This window comes from Siniperca chuatsi, linkage group LG2 (assembly GCF_020085105.1).
Source record: "Siniperca chuatsi isolate FFG_IHB_CAS linkage group LG2, ASM2008510v1, whole genome shotgun sequence".
NCBI lineage: Eukaryota > Metazoa > Chordata > Actinopteri > Centrarchiformes > Sinipercidae > Siniperca > Siniperca chuatsi.
The window spans coordinates 24779600-24798933 of NC_058043.1; the positions used below are offsets into that span (position 1 = coordinate 24779600).

Genomic DNA, 19334 nt, shown 5'->3' on the forward strand with positions numbered 1-19334 from the left:
TTTATTAGCGATGATCAAATAACAACAAAAACTAAAGTTAATTGTCATGTTTAATCTTTATAAATAAAGTAAATGAATCAGAACAAGGACACAATGTGTAATAGATGCAAAGCAACAAACATATTGAAAATGGTATGACAATCCCCCCTCCTTCTGCCTAGAGATGGACTGCTTAACTGTGAGTGAGTGATAAATTATTTAACTAAGCCATTTTCTCATGAGTTAGGATTTTATTGAGACTGCTGTTCTTATCACTACTCTTATCGGGTTCTTTTTCATTACTAAATAATTGCTTTTTAAAAAATATATTATTTAAAAAAGAATCAATTCATAACAGGATTTGAAATGAATATTTTAAATATAACTAAATGTTGTTTCTAGAGCAGCAACGGTAAAGTTTCCAACAGCAAAGTCACTATATAAACTCAATGATATTTCACTGGAAACAAATCTAAAATGTCAGTAAAATAAATAGCCTGATATTCCTGACATCAAAATACTGAGTGATGTCTGTGTTCTTCAGTCTTTCTAAAGTCAGTATCAGTCCTTCCTACTGTCCTCTGTCCTCCTCCCTCTGCTGCTGCTGTGATTCACCTGCACGTACCGCTGGTAGAGGGAGGAGGGGCTGGTTTGTTTCAGCCAGCAGTAAGTTTACAAGAATTTGCCAATTTGGACGAGATGTTTCCTAGAGCCAGCAACCCAGCTCCAGACAGCAATACTCACAACTCTCCTGCTACTAAAGTTAACATCACAACAACAGCATATCTGTAAGTAAGCTGAATGTCCGTGGGCAAGTCATTTAGCGTTACCTGACACACAGATCATGGCTGAAATGGCTGGAATAGTGTTGTGTGGCCCGATCCGAGCCACTTTGTTTATTTCTTATTTACAGAGGAAGGGCTGTGTACAAACACCGGAGAACTGACAGCTAGCGGACCGTGAGGAGATATATTCGCTGAAATTGACAAAAAGACGTGTATTGGATTAGAATCGCATACCCCATCTTTAAGGCACTTGCACAATGAGCCAATTGAATAATAACTGTCACATAATTCCTAAGAACTGTACTTTCAGATCCCTGATATTGTGGAGAGATTAGTTGTTTTGCCTAAGGAGTCAGACAAAAATGTAACATGTCAGTTCCCACAGTGTCTCATTCTGTAGCTGTGCATTAGATGGTGGCGTTGTTCATGAAGTTTTAAACACATTTTATGGAAAATGTAATGGAATTTCAAAATAAGAGCAGCTCTGAGGGGTGTAGCTTATCAGGCCATTAAGACATGAACTTGAAATGGACAAACTGCTGAAAAGGTTTTCAGTATTTCATCCTCCTTTTGGCAACACATCTCTGAGTTCTAATTATCTTCACTCAAAACTACAGGGACAGGAAGGATATGAGCAACGTTCTGTCTATCAGTTGCAATGGTGATGTCTATCTCCAAGGTTACAGCACCTCAAAAACAATAGCAAAAGCACAAAAAAAAAAAAAACAACAACAAAAAAACTTGCTCCCCTGGCCCCTTTGTAGTTGAGAAATCCTGTTTGTGTTTTTAGTGCAAATCAGAGCAATGACACAAGGATTGCAGTTGTGGTGATAATTCATTCCACAGCAGGTAACACATTGCATGCATTGCTCAGCTCAATAGAAAATAAAGACTTCAGGTTACTTTTTGATTGGGATGTTCACAGTGCGATGATGCCTGGTCTAAGAAAGGAAAAGGGAAGGAGGGAGAGACTGATTACTTGTCACCTTTATTCACCACTTCTCTGTCTGTCTCTACCTGTCTTCATTTCTCATTCATCTGAGAGATTTATTACGTCTGTCATCTCCTTTCATCACTACACCAACATCAGGTTAAAGTATTGGTATGTAAGAGCTTGTTGATGTGACATGAGTAGCAATCATTCTGGAAAAAAATTACACTACAGCGATTAGCTCACAACACCCTGTATATTTGATTTTAGAACTCAAATAAATAAAACACACGTGGTTGGATTCTGCCATATGCTACATCTACTCAGGTTAATACACGTTTCAAGTGCGCGCTCGTGTGTGTGTGCCCTCAGCCCTCCCTTAACTATAAATGGATTATCAATTTTAATCAGACCACATGTGGTTTTCAGACGTTCCATCTCTGCCAGGCAACACACACACACACAGACAGACAGTGTGCCAGGGGTGTCAAGCCACGTCATAAATCATTGGTGCATCAGTCTTTCCAGATCCAGATCTTATCTTCAGCGGTATACTCTCTTCGTCATATAACACTCCACTTTCAGGGGGCTGGATACCAGACCTACGTTAAATAAAGTATTTAGATTGTCTCCCAAGGACTGAGAGAATTTGCTTTTGTCTGTCCGGATAGACCAGATGGGCACCAATAGTTTCCACTGGATGGATCAAGCATGTATCTAACATACACAGCAGACATTAGCATGCCACATTTAGACAAATACCTGTTCAGGACTGGAACATCCACTGTGTGGAAGCCAAGTTGCAGTTATAGCATTATTTTAAATTTTTTTTATTTACACTTTTACATTTGTACAAGATAGACATACAAAAAAGGAAACAAACATCAAAATACAGCAAAAATAACAAAAACTACAGAATAGTTCAATGACACATTATACAACACATAACATAGGAGGGGGCTATAAAGTACAGTGCCTCACAATTGAATATTATTATTATCTTTATCATAGTGTGTACTTGAACTATATAGGGGGAACCAGGGTTTCAAAATATACTCACATAGGGCTGCTCAGTACTAGTCTGTATTACTTGCAGATAAGCAATGCTGAAAAATGACTGTGAATTTCGAGTGGCAGATCTGCCATCGTTATCACGGTAAACTGCATTTTGTCATTATGTGTAGTGCTAGAAGGGAAAGCTTGACAGGTGTAGCAACAGTACCTCAGTGAGGCGGGGCTTATCGGACGGCCAGTCGGAGAGTGTACTAGTCACATGTCAGTGTTTCTGTCTACATTTAGGTTCACTACAATGTTGATTTCAGTACACTATTGGCCTGTCATGGACATCTGATTTTAATTAAATATCTGTATAGGAGCAATATCATTTTTGTGTGATAAAGGCTTTTTTTAATTTAGAGATGCCCGGTATAAGTTTCTTACAAGCATGAAAAGTCTTAATCTTTTAAAAAGAGGACATGTTAGACCATTTAAATAGTTGCTAGAGGTATTATGTTGTTCACTGGATGACGACAGGTGACTTTTTTTTCTGAATATCTCCTCTTAATGTACATTAGGCTTAGTAATACAATAAAATATTCTTTATTTGTCATTACTTTCAATACAGTAGGACATCAGGTCTTTTATCAGTTAATTCCAGAAACAGAATTTGCTGTGCTCAATTGAATTTATACTCATTTTGACAGCTTTATGTCTTTACTTTTGTTTTTAAAATGGCCTTTAATAAAACTCCAAGTCATTATAAAGAACTTGATAAGTTTTATATTCAGCTCTCAGAAAGCAGATACCCTTTAACTTAATCAACTTCAGATTGAGTGTTTATATGAGGTCAGTTCATTTGGACTAAGTGCTTAATAAGCTCATTAAGTGGCATAAACACAGTTCACTTATTGTCTTTGTGCTCTGGCTGACTCAGAGTTGGATCAGTCCAGATTTTACCGATGTGCTAACGTAGTCTGATGGAACATGTCAGAGGAGGCGGGACAGATGGATGAATGATCCTCTTGTTGCTGTGATCAAAGAGTGGTGACACAACTCAGTGTCACTTTATTTATTCCTCTCTTTGGTTTTGTTTTTGTTCCCTCTCTTCCTTCCTGTTCTGCTCTGCCATTCCTGCAGCTCAAAATGAAAGGATATGTGTGTGTGTGTGTGTGTGTGTGTGTGTGTGTGTGTGTGTGTGTGTGTGTGTGTGTGTCTCTAAAGTGAATCAGAGAATTCATGTGTCTATGTGAATTATTGTGTGTCTTTTTGTATGTGTATGTTTATATAAAGTATGCCCATTCCTGTGCACGCGGCTGCCGCTGTGTGTGAGAGTGTGTGAGTGTGAGTGTGTGTGTGGTCTGACTGTGTGTCATTTGCCCCTTGCCTTGGCACCACCATTGATTTCCTCCCGCTGTAACTTCCTGCCTGAGCCGATTTAGTGTTTCCAGTGGCAACACTCACACTCCAACCATCGCTTTAGAGCCCTCTGTCCATTCCTCTATTCCTCTTTCCAAGTTTGCTCCATCCATCCATCCATCTATCCATTCAGGACTGCCAGACCACAGCCCGTCTCATTCATTAATCATCAGCAGTGAGAAGGAACAAGGGAGCAGTCAGACAAGAGAGAGAGGAAACAGAGAAAGGTGGCAGGAATGACAAGTGCAGGAGATTGGAGGTTAAAGATGAAACTTGAACTTCCAGAAAATCAAAAACGAATGCTGAGATAATCCTGATGATTAAAACTCTGCCTTCTTGTTTTTCAGATCCCTTTCTCGCTAGTGCAGTTTCCACTTTGGGAATATTTAAAGGTATGTATCAAATCTTTCCATAAATGTTTGTCTAACTGACTTTATTCCCTCTCTGTCTTTATTATGCGTTATTATCACCCCCCCCCACACACACACACACACACTCTCCACCATTCCTCAGTACAATCATTTACAGTAATTATTCTCAGTGATAAATCCGTAGTAAAGTTAAATAGTGTGCTTACGCTCTGGCACATTTACAGCGAGCTCACCCTCTGTATTCTCCTGTACCAGGGGAGAATGGGACTTTACGCCCCGATTTAATGGGTTGTCACGACTACCATCAAACCAGCCTTCAGTTTATCATGAGCATATCCAGTCCTGCATATCTGTCTCTTTCTAGCTTTATCTTTCTTCCTTTCTTTCTTAATGTCTTTTTCTCTCCCATGTCTCTCTCCTTGCCTCCTCTCTCTCTTTTCATTGTGTGGCCCTGAACACATAAAAAGCTGTTTCTCTTTGAAAAGACGGCATTTTGTTGGAGTGACATCATGTCTCAAGGGCTCGAGAGGCGGACAGTCAAACATTCCATCAATGTTAGGAGCTAACGGCCGAGCTAAGACGAACAATACACTGCACAGCTGTGTGTGTGTATGTATCTGTGCGTCTGTGCATTTGTGAGAGTTAGATTTTGTCGTTCACAAGTGTCTCTTTGTCCCTCAGTCAAAGGCCCTCTCTCTCCAGGCCATCTGGACATGTCCGTTGGCGGAGAGCTGAACTGGTGGAATCTGGACCTCTCCTCTCCATTTTCTCTGTTTCTTCTTCTCCATCCATTGACTCCCTACTCCCAGTCCTCTCAGATGTATCCTCTGTATTAACATGGTGCTCTGAATAGTTAATGATGCGTTTCCTCAGTTACAGTGGCAGAAACTAACTGACTAGTCGCGGAAGGAAAAGAAAAAGCAGATACTTGCAACCAAACAGGTTTTTACTGCCATTCCTTCAGAGTGACCACCAAGACGTTCAGAGGCTCTCATAAACAAGAATAATGTGATTTAGTTCGAAATATGCCAGAGTGAAGGAATTTGAGAGAGTGCATGTGTGTGGCATGATCTCCCATCTGCTTTGTGGGATAGTAATGTGCTGCGTTATGGCCTTTTTCTTTTTACTTCGCACCGAGCCAGCACAGCTGTCAGTGAGAGAATCAGAAAGAGGGAAAGGGAGAAAACCAACCAACCAACAGCTATATGCCTGTTGGAAGAGGAGTAAGTTAGTAGAGTGCATTAAGTTCAACTCGCCCTTGAATTTCTGAATATTCCAGAAAGGAAAAGTCAGGGAATTTTATACATTCTTCAGGCAAGTCACAGGATATGAAAGAATAATTTTACACACTGGTCACTGTATACATATTTAAAGTCTTTTCTCACACCAGACTTCAGTATCCATATGAATAATTCTCACTGTTTTTTCACACTTTAATTTCACAATATTGTGGTTTTCAATCAGTTGTTTTTCCCAACAGCAACTGTAGAGTAAGGCTTAAGAGTTTACCCCATCTGTTCTGACCTCAAAAACAACATTAGCAAAATAGGAGGGTGTAACACTTTTAGGTTATGACTGAACACCAAGAAAGAGCCACAGAAAATTCAAGGAATTTTGCATCGAAGGCATGATGCGAACTCAAATTTAACCAATGAAAGCACTTACAAATACTGTCTCCCTACACATACATTCACACAAAAATACAAACACATACATGATGTGCTGACACACTAACATGCACACAGACCCACCACCTCTTTCCTGTGGGAAGTCGTCCAGGTGCAAACTCTGACCCTGACACAAGGGTTCAAAGGTCAAAAAGTTTGTTTTCCCAGGTTTACCCCTTATTATTTATTCATGAAACAAAGAGGAAGGGATGGAGGGATTTGGAGAAGGAGAGAGACAGAGAGGAATCCCCCAGCGCGAGGCCTTTGATGTGGAAAACAAAATCTCCTTTTTAATCTGCCCTCTAATGAAATACACATGATACATCCTAAGCTCGTACACACTGTCTGCCGGTTCTGCTCCTTTTTGTCTTTTTCTGTGTGTTTACTTGTTTGGGTCTGCATGTGTGCACGGTTTTTGTGATGTCCACATGTGTTTGAGATAGTAGGAGAATGAGATGACATGCAACAGATTAAACTCGCAGGGGAGGAATGGACAAAGAAAATATTAGTAATCGCTCCATGCTGTTGCTCAATTGCTCTCCCCGAGAAGTAATCATACCTTGCAGTGCCCGAGGCAGCCCAGCTGTCCACATTTTATACAAAGACTAACCTTGCGTAGTCAGTCTCCTCATCTCTTTGCTGAAACTAGTCGGGGGAGAAAAAGAGACGAAGAGTTCATTCTCCAAACAAAAACATCAGGTGGTTTCACTCAGTAGCCAGTTGCATTTGGGCAAGCAGTCCTGTGGTGTGTTTTCAGACACAGAAAGTACTTACATATGCATTACCTTTATACTCAAAATTCAAAATTCTGTGCCATTAGCTTTGTTTTCAAGTAAATCTCTTCAGTGTAGCTTGACCTGTAGAACCTGTAAAGCTGTGTAATCCTTTGGTCAATACTCAAAAGAAGTACATTTTCCAAAGACTAATTATTGCGAGGTAATTTGGACTCAAGTAAATACTAACTGAATTGTAAAATGTCAGAATAAATATATATGTACGTCAAAATAATTACGTGATGCATTGTCAGCAAAAATAAATGCACTTGCCAATTAATCCATAATTTTATTATTTGTGTATTTATTTGTTTCACTGTTGCCAGGTGTGATTCATAAAATTTGATATCTGTCAACCTCGACTATCATTGTGAGATGGTTCAATAATTGGTTGAATTTCAGAGAAAGCGATGCTTTGTCATTTTAAACATCACAAAGGTAGGATTTATTGTAGGGCTGTTAGCATTACATTGTACAGGTCCACTTAATAAACTGGCAACTCTCTGTATAGCAGGGCTGCCATCCTACCAGACCAGATCTGACTGCGGGGCAGTTTCATCACACTCCCCCAATCTTTTATTATAGTGTAATCATTACATTTTTTAGCAAGGCTTAAAAATCGGTACATAAAAATTGGCTTTTTATTGCTCAATTAACTTCTAGCAAGCTGCATCTAACTGCTCAATTTGTCAATATAAAGACTTTAGCACTGACCAACAGCACTCTGGTTTACTGTAGCACACCTGCCACTCAAATGTATCTTTCTAAACCTAAATGAAAAGTTGACCTGGAGCACAGACAGTTTCAAGAGGGGTGGATAGCTGTAGTTCATTGCTACTTCTAGCTGTCTCTTCTACAGGGAGAAAGCTGCCGTTCTCCAGGAATACAGTCTCAAGCAGCATTACACTACTAAACATACGAAACAGTATGCTATGTACAAGGGATAGGAAAGGGAAACACGAGTTACTCAGCTTCAGAATGTATATAGTTGAAATTTAAAGGGTTTTTTTCTGTTCAAGTGGCCTCACTTGGACAGAACAACCTGGCCAGTGACCCCAATGTAATTTGAGTTTGAGTCGCCTGGTGTATAGCCTAATTAATTTGTATATTGTAGTGCTTCAATACCAAAATTTTACCAAATAAAACAATGTGTTGATCGGTGCATGTGAATATGTGCTGATCTACTGTAATTCAACATGATGGCATCTAGACAAAATGTGTAAAGCTGTAGCATGATTGAGTGTGAGCGCTGCAGCATATCCTCTTGCCTCCCTCCTATCCCGTCCCAGGTCTTGGGAAACAAGTAGCATGACTTCACTGGGGAAAAAAGGCATCACAAAAATAGCCGGACAGCCCGGTTCCCAGCCGCGGGCCTGGACCCCGGACCAGACCAAGGTTCACAATGTGTTTTCAATGTGTCTGATATCTCCACTAACTACAGTCTTCTCTTTCTCTTTGTCTCCCTCCCTCTTTCTCCAATTTTCTCGGTCTTTCATCATCCTCCTCTATCGACAACCCTGTCTTTCTCTCTCGACATTTCTCTCTCTTTCTCCCAGACTCTGTGGTCATGGAGGCAAGGTCACACGCTCTACTCTTGGCAGGCTGCAGTGTGCGGAGCTTTTGCAGGTGCAGGGGATTATTTGCTGCTTTGGGAAAGAGGCGGAGAGAGCGAGAGGAGGGGGGAAAGAGGGGGTGGAGGAAGGAAGGGAGGGATGGATGGCTAGATCGATGGATGGATGGGTTAATAGATGGCCAGGAGGGCTGGACAAGTTTAGCCAAAGCCACATTCTTGTAAGATTGCACAAAGGTGAGCTCAACTGGCAAATCACATCCTCACCTGCACAGCAGATCAGACATGAAAAGAGAAAGGAGTAGAGAAGAATAAATGGAGGGGAAAGGAGAACAGACAATTCCAACCTTTTGCGTAAACATTACTTTCTTACAGCGTTAAATTAGCAATCCTCAGTACAGCGATTCTGCATTGTTGTCTCAAAAAGGTCTCATTATCACAGTTCTCAAGCCCTTCAGCCAATGAAAATCATACCATGGCAGACTTTTATGGTTCTGTCTTAGCCTGGATGAGTATCAGGGGAGAGACAGACAACCAAGGGAGGAGAGAGCAGGGATGAGAGGGGCCGATTCCTGGGTATTGGCCCCTGCAGCTGTGCGACCTCCTGAGCACTGGGGCCTGAAGTGGTTTAAGAGAGAGGGAGCGATGAAGGCGCAGGAAAGGAGTGAAAGAGAGGAAGGGGAGTGGACTAAAAACAAGACAAATAGGGGAAAGGAAAAGACAGAAACTTGAGAGAATGAAACCGAGAGATAAATGCTAGCGTCAAAGAGATTCAGTGATTGTCGATGTGTAAAATGTTGAATTTGAGCATAGTTCTGTGTTTGATGATTTTGTGTTTTAATGTAACGAGTTCCATCTGAAGATAGAGGTCACAGCCCAGTGTCACCCTTATCAAGGATAAGGAAATTGTTTTATGATCATAAATCCCTGAGCACTATGATTGATAATGATTTTTTGGAGACAAATATTAACAGTATTTGCAAGAAGGTCCAGAAGTGCTTGTTCTTTTTAAGAAAGAAAAACACCTGCAGGGTGTGCAAACTTTTAATGACTTAGTTTTGTTTGTTACTGAATCTGGTATGGTTGCCTTAGTCTGATTAAAAAAACAAACAAACAAATAGGTTGACAAAAGTGGTCACTCCCCAATCATTTTATTGGCATCAGCCTGTAAAATTACTGGGGGGTGACAAACTATGGTCCAGGACATCTGTTATGTACATGCGACCAAAAAACTTAATTGAATCCTTCAATGCCTTGATGATCCAGCTGTGGAGGTGTGTATAGACTGAGCTCGACTGCCATCTCTCTGACTCTCATGTTAGTTTAGTTGCATTTGTTAGGGCAGGACAAGTTAGAGCATCTCTCACGTAATGCCGAGCATAGCTCCTCCCAACTTCAAGCAGAGGTCTAATCAGCCAGAATAAGTGAAAACCCCCATTTGTGGGTGTGCAGCGCATTTAATTCAGTTCATTTGTTTGATCAGATTTGACCTCTATTCGCTGGGTTTATTGTATATTTTGTTCTTAAGATGTTTTATAACTTATTTTTATATGAAACTATGGATGCTGATGTTTGTGCTTTGTGATCCTTTTTAATGCCTTCAATAAAATTAAGCTTTCCTGCATAAAGTTTGAACTTGATAAAGAGGCATCAGGGGAAAAAGACATTAAATGGTCAGATACTGACATGAATGCATGGCTTTGATATAAGAGTGAAGAAAGGGCAAAGGGCTGATTTGAAACACACAACACTTACTACAATTATTGAACTGAAAAAACAACAACTCAAAACGCAGTTTGTCTTGTGCTGTACAGTATCACTGTAACCAGAGAGAATAATGTAGGTCCAGGTGCATGTAGCAACATAGCATGTACTGTACCTCCAGTAATGTAGCTCTGAATAAAAAATGCGTCACATCAGATATCTTTCCACTCCGTCTTCACCTTTTTTGCAATGAAAAAGCAGAACCACAATCAAAATAAATATTTCAGAAGAAGAAGAGTTCTGCAGACCGCTCCGTGGAGCAGTTGTTGGACGGTTATAGCTTTCAGTCCATAACTCTTGTGACGCTACAACATGCCAGACAGGACAGGAAGATTGAGGTTGGCTGCTCTAGGGGTGATAGAGAGATGGAGATGGAGGTGAAGGAGAGAAGAGGGGATGAGGAAACAGCACCCCAAGGAGCTGAGACGTGGCCCTGCGCCACACTGCCTGGACTCAGTCCACGCTGGGAAGAAGACAAAGAAAGGAATCAGAATAGAATAAGAGAAAGAGGAGACAGGAGATGTGGATGAGTGCTGGCAGACTGAGACATGCAGAGGAAAAACAACATAATAGACGATCGAAAAGAGTCGTAAGAACATGTTTTGAGTTGTCAGACAAAGGGACAAATACCCTCTCACATGGGTTGAACCTTTTTTAAAGCTATTGAAAATCAAACTCTTAATGATAATGCACTAACTGTAAATAAATATGGACATATACAGATGTGTAGTATTAGATTATTAAACTCAAAGCAATCAGACAGTCTGCATATCCAGCATATCGACAAAATTGTTAATTGGGATATATAGGAAAAAGAATTATGAAATTAGGTGGAGGCAATCTGAGCCAAAAGGAGGAGAGAAGGAAAAAGCGGCGGGGGGGGGGGCGGCATGGGTCCAGGGTAGGAATCAAGTTCACGTCCCTCTGTAACCAAGCTGCTGTCCAAGAGGGATCCTCAAGTTTCAGTCACTTCCCCTTACATCGCACTTCACACTCTCTCTTTCACTCATACATAATCTGCTTGACACTGGAAATGCTCACACAGGCGCGTTTAATCATCCCAAATATCTTCACTAGCCCCCTGCATTGACTTACGACGGACTAGACCCCGTTTGAACCGCCTAGAAGAAATTGCAGAGCCCGAGACGAGATTACGTCACCGTCTGATTTGGGTCTAACCTTCATCACATCACATAGTTCTTCCAGGCAAATTTAGATCCTCCAATTCAGCGCTCCATGTGTAAGATTTATTAGGATAATGCACCCTTTTACTGCTATCCAAGAATATTGCAAAACAGGCTACAGTAAGAGGGCTGTATCCTTTATCCTTGCTGAAGTTTTATCCATCGAAGTAGGGGGGGAAATCATTAAAATCCACTCTTATAATCAGTCAGTATTAACTTGTAAAACTTAACGGTGTGTTACACCACACTGATCCTAATGTTTTCCTGTATCCTCAGCTCACAAGTCACATTGCCCCTCGGTGGCCCATATGGATATGTTTACAGAGGACAGTTGCTATGTTGTGACACACACACACACACAGTTTCTCACTTAGACACACACTGCGGCTCAGTGGGGACACCTCTGGATCGCGCCGCCCACGCAGCTTCCAACTTGGAGGGAAGTTGGGGTGTAACTGCTCTATAAAACTCAATAGTGTGTATGTGTGTGTGCATTTGTGGGCCTGAATGTGTGTGTATGTGTGTGAGTGACTTTTGTGTTAATGTGCGTCTGAATGTATCCAAATGTGTGTCTTTTTTGCTTTTTGTGCATACGACTAGGTGTGTGTGTATGTTTGTGATTGAGTGTGTTGGAAAAGGGAGTGTGTGAGCGTATGAGTCTGTGTGTGTGTGTGTGTGTGAGTGTGTGTGAGTGTGTGTGTGTAGCTCAGTGGAAGGTGTGGGTTGGACGAGGCAGTAGGAGGGGGGCAGAGGGAATAGAAGTGTGTCTGTCTGGTTTTTGTGGTCTAATAATGGGGAAGGTCTTGGATGGGGAATATTATCATTTTTATGAACTTAATGGAGCAGAGGGCCAAGAGTTCCACTGTTTATTGCTGAATTAATACGTTACTGTATTAAGTACTGTGGTTAAGTAATTTGACTTTTTTATGGGTTTATGTTTAATATTTAAAGACTGTTCTGAGAGTAGAGAGAGCCTTTTATGTTTGCACTTTGCTAAATGTGTGTATGTGTCTTTTGTAGGTGCAGTAGCGGCATTTGTTACCACTCCTCTTGACGTGGCGAAGACCAGGATCATGCTTGCAAAGGTATACATACTCAAAACACACACACACACACACACACACACACACACATAGAGCGCACCACCTCCTCTGGCAGCAACTTTTAAACACTGCTGTCAGGTGATGCCTCGCAGGCAGAGAGCTGAGCGAGCCTGCAGCCTGAGCAAATTTCAACAGTGTCAGCACACAGGACAGAGCGGACCGAGGTAGCATCAGGACAGTAGTGAGACATACACACACATCTATCATCTGATCTGGACTATGGACAGTGTTGGGAAGACATGTTTGTGTGCATGGTTAGTGTTAGAGTGAGGACTTGTTGCTGCTCCAGAGGAATTTCCATCTCAAGGCTGCTTGTCACTGAGAGGTGAACCAGAAGGCCAGTGTCCCTCCTGTTAACTCTTCTACTCTGCCCGTCCTCTAAAACCCCCCCCTCTGTTGAAGTGTCCCTCCTCTTCCTCCCTCTCCCCACCTCCTCGACTTCTGGCTCGCTCTTCCCAGACTATATCCTGTGTGTGTGTGTGTGTGTGTGTTGGGGCTGATTGGGGTAACTCTGAACTCACTACCCTACACACACACACACACACACACACACACACAACTGTCCTTGGAGAAGACACAGTGTCCCCCCCCCCCCCATCCTAACTAATGAGATACTGGAATTAACAAAACACTCAGACAGTCCTGATCTCTCAGCACGGTACAAAAACTTCCTGTAAACATAATTTGAAATGCAGCTGCTGTAATGTACCACCAGCAAAGGACTTGGCCTGTGCTGCCTAAATAAGGTTCGGTTATTATAACTTTATAAGGCCAAGTTTTTGATTCACTTAAGGCAACACAGAAACGTTGGAAAAAACTGAAACGAAATTTAATATCAGCTGATAACACCCCAGCACTATGTATACTAAAAGCTAAACTGCCGTTAAACTTGTGTCCATATTAATTAGTCAAATTGAAAAGTGGGAAGGGGGGGTATTAGCTGTAAAACCTTACCTTTACGACCTTATTTGATCCAAAATTATGGCTGCAACTAACTATTTTCATTTTCGATTAATCTACCGATTATTTTCTCGATTAACGATTAATCGCTTAGTCTCGGAAATGTCAGAAAATAGTGAAAAATGCCCATGACAATTTCCTAAAGCACAAGGTGACATATTCAAATGTCTTGTTTTAACCAACCAACCGTCTAAAATTCAAAGCCAGCCAATCACACGTAAGTTGAGTCGGACATCTAGACCCCGTCCTCTCAGGCAGCTCAAGACACCAATAGAAATAAAACCTCTCCAATTTTCTATTTTTCAATTTTCCATTTTTCTATCCGGCATTCCACAAATAGAAAATTAGAAAAAAGACTCCAAAATCGTAATTATAATTATATAAAAAATGTATGGTGGCCGACAAGGGTAAATGCACTGCAAATAGACAAAACACAAGCAAATCAAGAAAACATCTTCATCAATTTTACAACCAAGCGTTGCAAAAACACACAAAACACAACAAACAACCAAATACAGAAACGCACTGCAAATACAAAACAACAGAAGTGTTTCCAGCTAACAGAAGTGTTTCCAGCTAATTTTTGGCATTTTTGCTTGTAAAGTGACTGAAATGATTACTCAAGTATCAAAATAGTTGCAATTAATTTTCTGTCAATCAACTAATAGAAATGTACTAAACAATATAATTGAAAATGTGTTTTGTGAACTTATGAGGCCAGAAAATATATTAACGCAGCATATTACATCTCAAAATGGACTTTTCCATTTCCACCTGCAGTGCCTCACCCTAAAAGATAACATGTCATTTTTTAAAATCGTGTCAGACTTAAGTTTGGTTTAGTTGTACAAACTCCCACCGCAGTAAAGGATGACAAGTCCAGGCAGGAGAGTGAAACAGAGACTGAGAGAGAGCAGGGCTGCTGTTGATGGGTATGGACGGTTTGGATCGGTCGAAGGGGAGGAAATGTGGGTGTTGGAACTTGTCACATTAGTTTCCGTCCCACGGCAGCAGAGGAGAAGGTTGTTTCTTTTCTACGGCAGGCAGAATGAAAGAGTGGTGTTGTACAGTAGGCAGCCTGGCGCAGACGAGCCCGAAGCGGGCGGACGTCCAGGGCACAGCTGGACGTGTAAAGCCCCTCCAGGGCAGGACTCCTGCCACACCGCCCTAGCTGCAGCACTGGCAACGTGCCTGGCGCACCATGCTGCTGTACGCCGCCTACGCTGCTACTGTACAACGCTGCTCTTCTCCTCAGGCTGGCATGTTTCCTGCTAGTGCACCACACCGCTGCCATCAATGTCATGTTCGCTACCTTCCACTGGAACTAATTGTGGCAAACACAGGAGTCAGCGTCAGGCTGGTATGGTCTAACACCTTGTTCCAACAGGCATCACTGTCCTTCATTTCATTGTATGAAGCGGTGGAGATGCTAGAGATCATGGAGACGGTCAGCATGAAGCTAATTTTTACAACTCGCACATGATTGTAAGAAACTCAGATAACAAAGTAGCAAGCCAACATAAGCCTGAGAAGCTTATAGATTGAGCTGCATGAAGATATTTTTGTATGTCAGCATAAGTTACACAGGGACTGTGTGTGTGTGTGTGTGTGTGTGTGTGTGTGTGTTTTGGACACCCTTTTCCTCCATTCCCTCCTTCCACCATTCCACTGTGGTAAAGGAAAAGAAAACTTGTCAGACGAGGAGAGGGGAGAGTCATTTCTCAGCCACCTGTCTCCAACAGAAACATAAGGAATATGGGTTTTTTTCCCCCTCCCCTCCTCACATGAATAAAATGCGGGAATCTTCCTCTCGTTTCAGCCAATCTGGGAGTCACAGTTTACAGCGGACGCCGCAAACTGTTTCCTACATGCTCAGTGAGCTGTAGCGTGGATTGGCATGCATGCACCTACACACATACTCCTACCGCCTGCTCTCCCTCCTCTCCTGTTTCTCTCTCCTCCGGGCTGCCACCCCCCCACCCTCACTTAACTCTGACTGGCCCTGTCCTGCAGCTCGCATACCCCTCCAACACTCCACAGTGATGGATTAAAAACTCTCTGGCCAGCTAAGCCGTATTGTGTAAATAGAAGTTCTAGACTGACGGGTGTGGAGGGAGACGAGGAGAACTTGTTGAGTGTGTTTTTGGGTGGGCAAATGGCTGGGCGGGTGTTGGAGGTGTCACCTTCGCTGACACAGCTGTCTGTGAAGAGAAATGGAGGAATGAAAGAAGGGAGGGGGAGTTAAAGGAAGCTCAGCTGAGGAAGACTAAACAGGGTGTCTGTTGGAGGAGCAGGAAGTGAAGGAGACGATTCCATCCGTCATCACACCTCTATTTTTTTTTTTTTTTTTGGAGGTTGGGAAGAAGAGTGACTTCTAGCTTTGTCATGTAATGACTTTTGTCTCTGTGTAAATATGTTTTACCATTTGTTGGGGTGAGGTTGATTTTGATATATATTTTGTCGTCCTGTCTTGATTCTCTTTATTGTAAAACATTGCTATTTTAAGGATGTGATGTGGTAGTCATTTGTAGTTTTCATGTTGGCTGCTATGTCCCCTATAAATGTTCTTCTTTTATGGCCATGATAGTACACACTAGTATTACAGAACATGAGGGCAAAAACATCTTAATTCAATCAACCAGTGGTATTTGAGAAGCACCCAGGTTTGATGCAGTTCTCTCTCTCTCTCTCTCTCTCTCTCTCTCTCTCTCTCTCTCTCTCTCTCTCTCTCTCTCCCCTCCCTCCCCCTCTCCCTCCCTAGGCCGGGTCGACCACAGCGAGTGGCAACATCCCGCTGGTGCTCTACGATGTGTGGAAGAGCCGAGGCCTTACAGGGTGAGTGTGTGTCTTCATTTTAGAGAAAGGCCATTGTGATTGTTTATAACTGAACAGCCTCTTCACACAAACCGTTTGATCCCAGCCCGTTTTATGATTTGATTTAACTCGGCCTGATCCCTCGCGTAATCAAGTTTGATAATAGAGTCACTACGCTAAAAAAAATGAGATGCATAAAAGCTTTTCCTGCTGACTTGCTGTACCGTCCTATTGATTAAGGTGTTACAGGGGCCAAGTGGAAGGGTTTATTTTGAGTGTTTTGATGTGTTTATAATGCACACCGGACAAAAGGCCAGGTCTAATGGGGCCGCAGAGGGCTGCCAGCTCTAAAACAAACCCTCAGTCACTGTGAATAATAGGCCTGCTTGTGTACAAGCCGCCATCATTTAGTTAGGATGCACCTCGGCTTAATGCTCATAGCAGATTTGGTTTGGGGCTGGGCCAAACACCAGTGGGACATCTCTCTCCCTCTCTCTGTCTCACACACACGCAAACACTTGCAATCACCACTGTGTTATTGTTTGTTTGCGTAGGCTGCGGTGCTTGAATGTCATCAGAGAGAAATTACATTTCAGATTTGTGTTTAATATGAGCAAAGGGTGATTCCCTACAAACTGCTTTCAAACATTAGTAATAACCCAGCCTCTAATGTGAATAAAGATCATGTTTGAGACTACTGCACGAGCTCAATGAGGTGATAGTTGGCGGGCCCCTGTGGAAAAGTCTAAGTCCCACTCTCCCAGCTGCAACAGTAACCAAGTGGTAATGTACAGGGGAGCTCTTTGATGCCAGTCCCCCACCTCTGCACCACACGGCAACCTTTGATGTTTTCCTCTCTTTCTCTCCTTCACTATCTTACCTCCAACTATCTTCAGGGGCCAGCTGTTAAACTCACTCATGCTGTGCAGCCCGGAGAACATGCACCATAAGCTCTGGAACATGATGAACTCCGTGAACAATCATTTCCTCCCCTGATATTGATGTGACCAGTGAAGGTGGAGAATGAGAAGAAAGAGAGCAACTAAGAGAGTGAGACGAGAAAATGAAATGCAGAGACAAAGGAGAGTGTGTAGAAAGTAAAAGGGGGGGCCAGCTGCTCCGCAGGGCCAAAGGCCTGGTGGTTGCGCTGGTGCATGCCTGATACAAATTGCTGGGGCTTTAAAGCTGTAATTATGATAATAGGCCCAATTGCAGTGTAGTGAAGCTCTAAAGTGCTTCCATGTGTGTGCCATGCCCCAGAGACCCCGGGTTAGCAGAGAGCGGTGGAGCTCACACCGGCCTCCCCCAGTAACCTGCAAAACAACCAAACTGCACCAGGAGTCATGTCCAAACAAAGACTAATAAGCAACATGTCCTCCAGCCTGTGTCTGCTTTGTGCTTTATGTAAACCAAAATGGAAGAAAAGTAAACAAATGTTTATACCACATACACACAACAAAGTAGAGACTCTGAAAATGTGTGGTAAACCTTAATTGTCCTTTTATGACACCAGGAGTCTTTGTTCGTCAACGTAAGAAATTAAGTCGAGCAGTTTGAGCGCTTTTCACCTACCCAATTCAAATCATATAAATTCAAACCATACTTTATATAAATGTGATTTTAGGTGTAGAGTCATGTGGTGTAGTAGGCGTCTATAACTGACTCACACACGTGATGACAGTGATGAGCAATTTTCTCCTGCCAACCTGTCGGCGTGAGATCCAGATGGTCTCCAAGTATTTCTGCTTTATAAAGAAGATTGAATCCATTCGTATCCTTTCACCGTGCAAGGCAATGAAGCCTATTCTTACTCACGGGAGCAAGGAAACGCCTACAAACAATTTGAATAAACAATAGTAAACAGTAAATATTAATTAACAAATACACATTGAGAAAAATGGAACTGGATGTTAAATTACATTGGCACATACTGTAGTTTCACTCTACTGCTACTGGAGAAAAGCCATTTTTCATTGTGGATTCCATATTAATCGATTCCCAAACTTGGGGACTTGATGGGGAAAGCCATGGATTTTCTCTAGTGACTAACAAGCAGGACAAGTCAAAACAAACTACAGCACCCGTGTTCACCTTAATAAAAGAACATGTCACCCAGTGCAACGGTGTGGCACACTGATGTGTTGGAGCTCAATGGCACAGAGGAATAAGCTACATGAGGCTTTGGCTACACAATCAATACTTGTTAGGTAGTAGGATCAATTCATGGGTGGTTTTGTTACTAAACTTATCCTTTAAACAAAAGCTACGCAAACGCAGAGTATTGCTGGCAAAGATGTGCAGTGTGCCCCTTTCCCAAAGAACAGCCCCAATGCCACAGACACAGTGTGTGTGTGTGTGTGTGTGTGTGTGTGTGTGTGTGTGTGTGTGTGTGTGTGTGTGTGTGTGTGTGTGTGTGTGTGTGTGTGTGTGTGTGTGTGTGTGTGTGTGTGTGTGTGGTGTTTGGGCGGACACATTTGGGTTTTGGGTTTTTGAGGAAAGAGCTGTAACATCTGTGTTTTTGACTTGACGTTTGTTATTATCATCCACCGTTTGTCCCAGAAATTCAAGTAGAGCCACCCCCTACTGAAGGAATGTATGAAACATCAAACATCAGAGTTTTGATGAAGACCCACACAGGTTAAAACTGGTTTCTTTCTTTTGATTTTATCTTGTGAAAAAGTTGCATAACTAATCATATTTAATATAATATTTATTATTGCCTCAGCATTGTTCCTGCTCCTACACAAGTGCCAGAAATTTGCTCCCACATACATATGAAGATTTCCACCCTCCTGTTCTTCAAGAGCACCAGCATTTTTTTAAACTGCAGCCAAGACATTTTCTTTGAGTTCACCACTGTTCTTCTGCACTCTCCTGTCGTGCCTTGAAACTATATTTAGTCCAATTCCCCAAGAGAGGTGATTGGCCGACAAAAGAGGGATGACAGCTCTCAGTGGCTGGCCAGGCCGTGATGTCAGAATGACTCAGGGCACCCGGGGGAGCCGAGGGGAATATTTG

At 42.2% G+C, this 19334-nt stretch overlaps 1 protein-coding gene across 2 annotated transcripts in view; it reads left to right on the forward strand.

The window, feature by feature from the left end:
* slc25a26 (solute carrier family 25 member 26) overlaps nt 1-19334 on the forward strand; it is a 60948-nt gene that overhangs the window by 37609 nt on the left and 4005 nt on the right. The window contains exons 6-10 of one of the 2 annotated variants that reach the window (XR_006375089.1): nt 4458-4502; nt 8478-8547; nt 12460-12524; nt 16264-16337; nt 17213-17366. Coding sequence is in view for 1 of the 2 variants with exons in the window: in XM_044170556.1 (XP_044026491.1) it covers nt 4458-4502; nt 8478-8547; nt 12460-12524; nt 16264-16337 (254 nt within the window). In the remaining variant the exon portion in view is untranslated. The remainder of the gene's footprint in view (nt 1-4457; nt 4503-8477; nt 8548-12459; nt 12525-16263; nt 16338-17212; nt 17367-19334) is intronic. The other variant, XM_044170556.1, reaches the window with a different exon arrangement.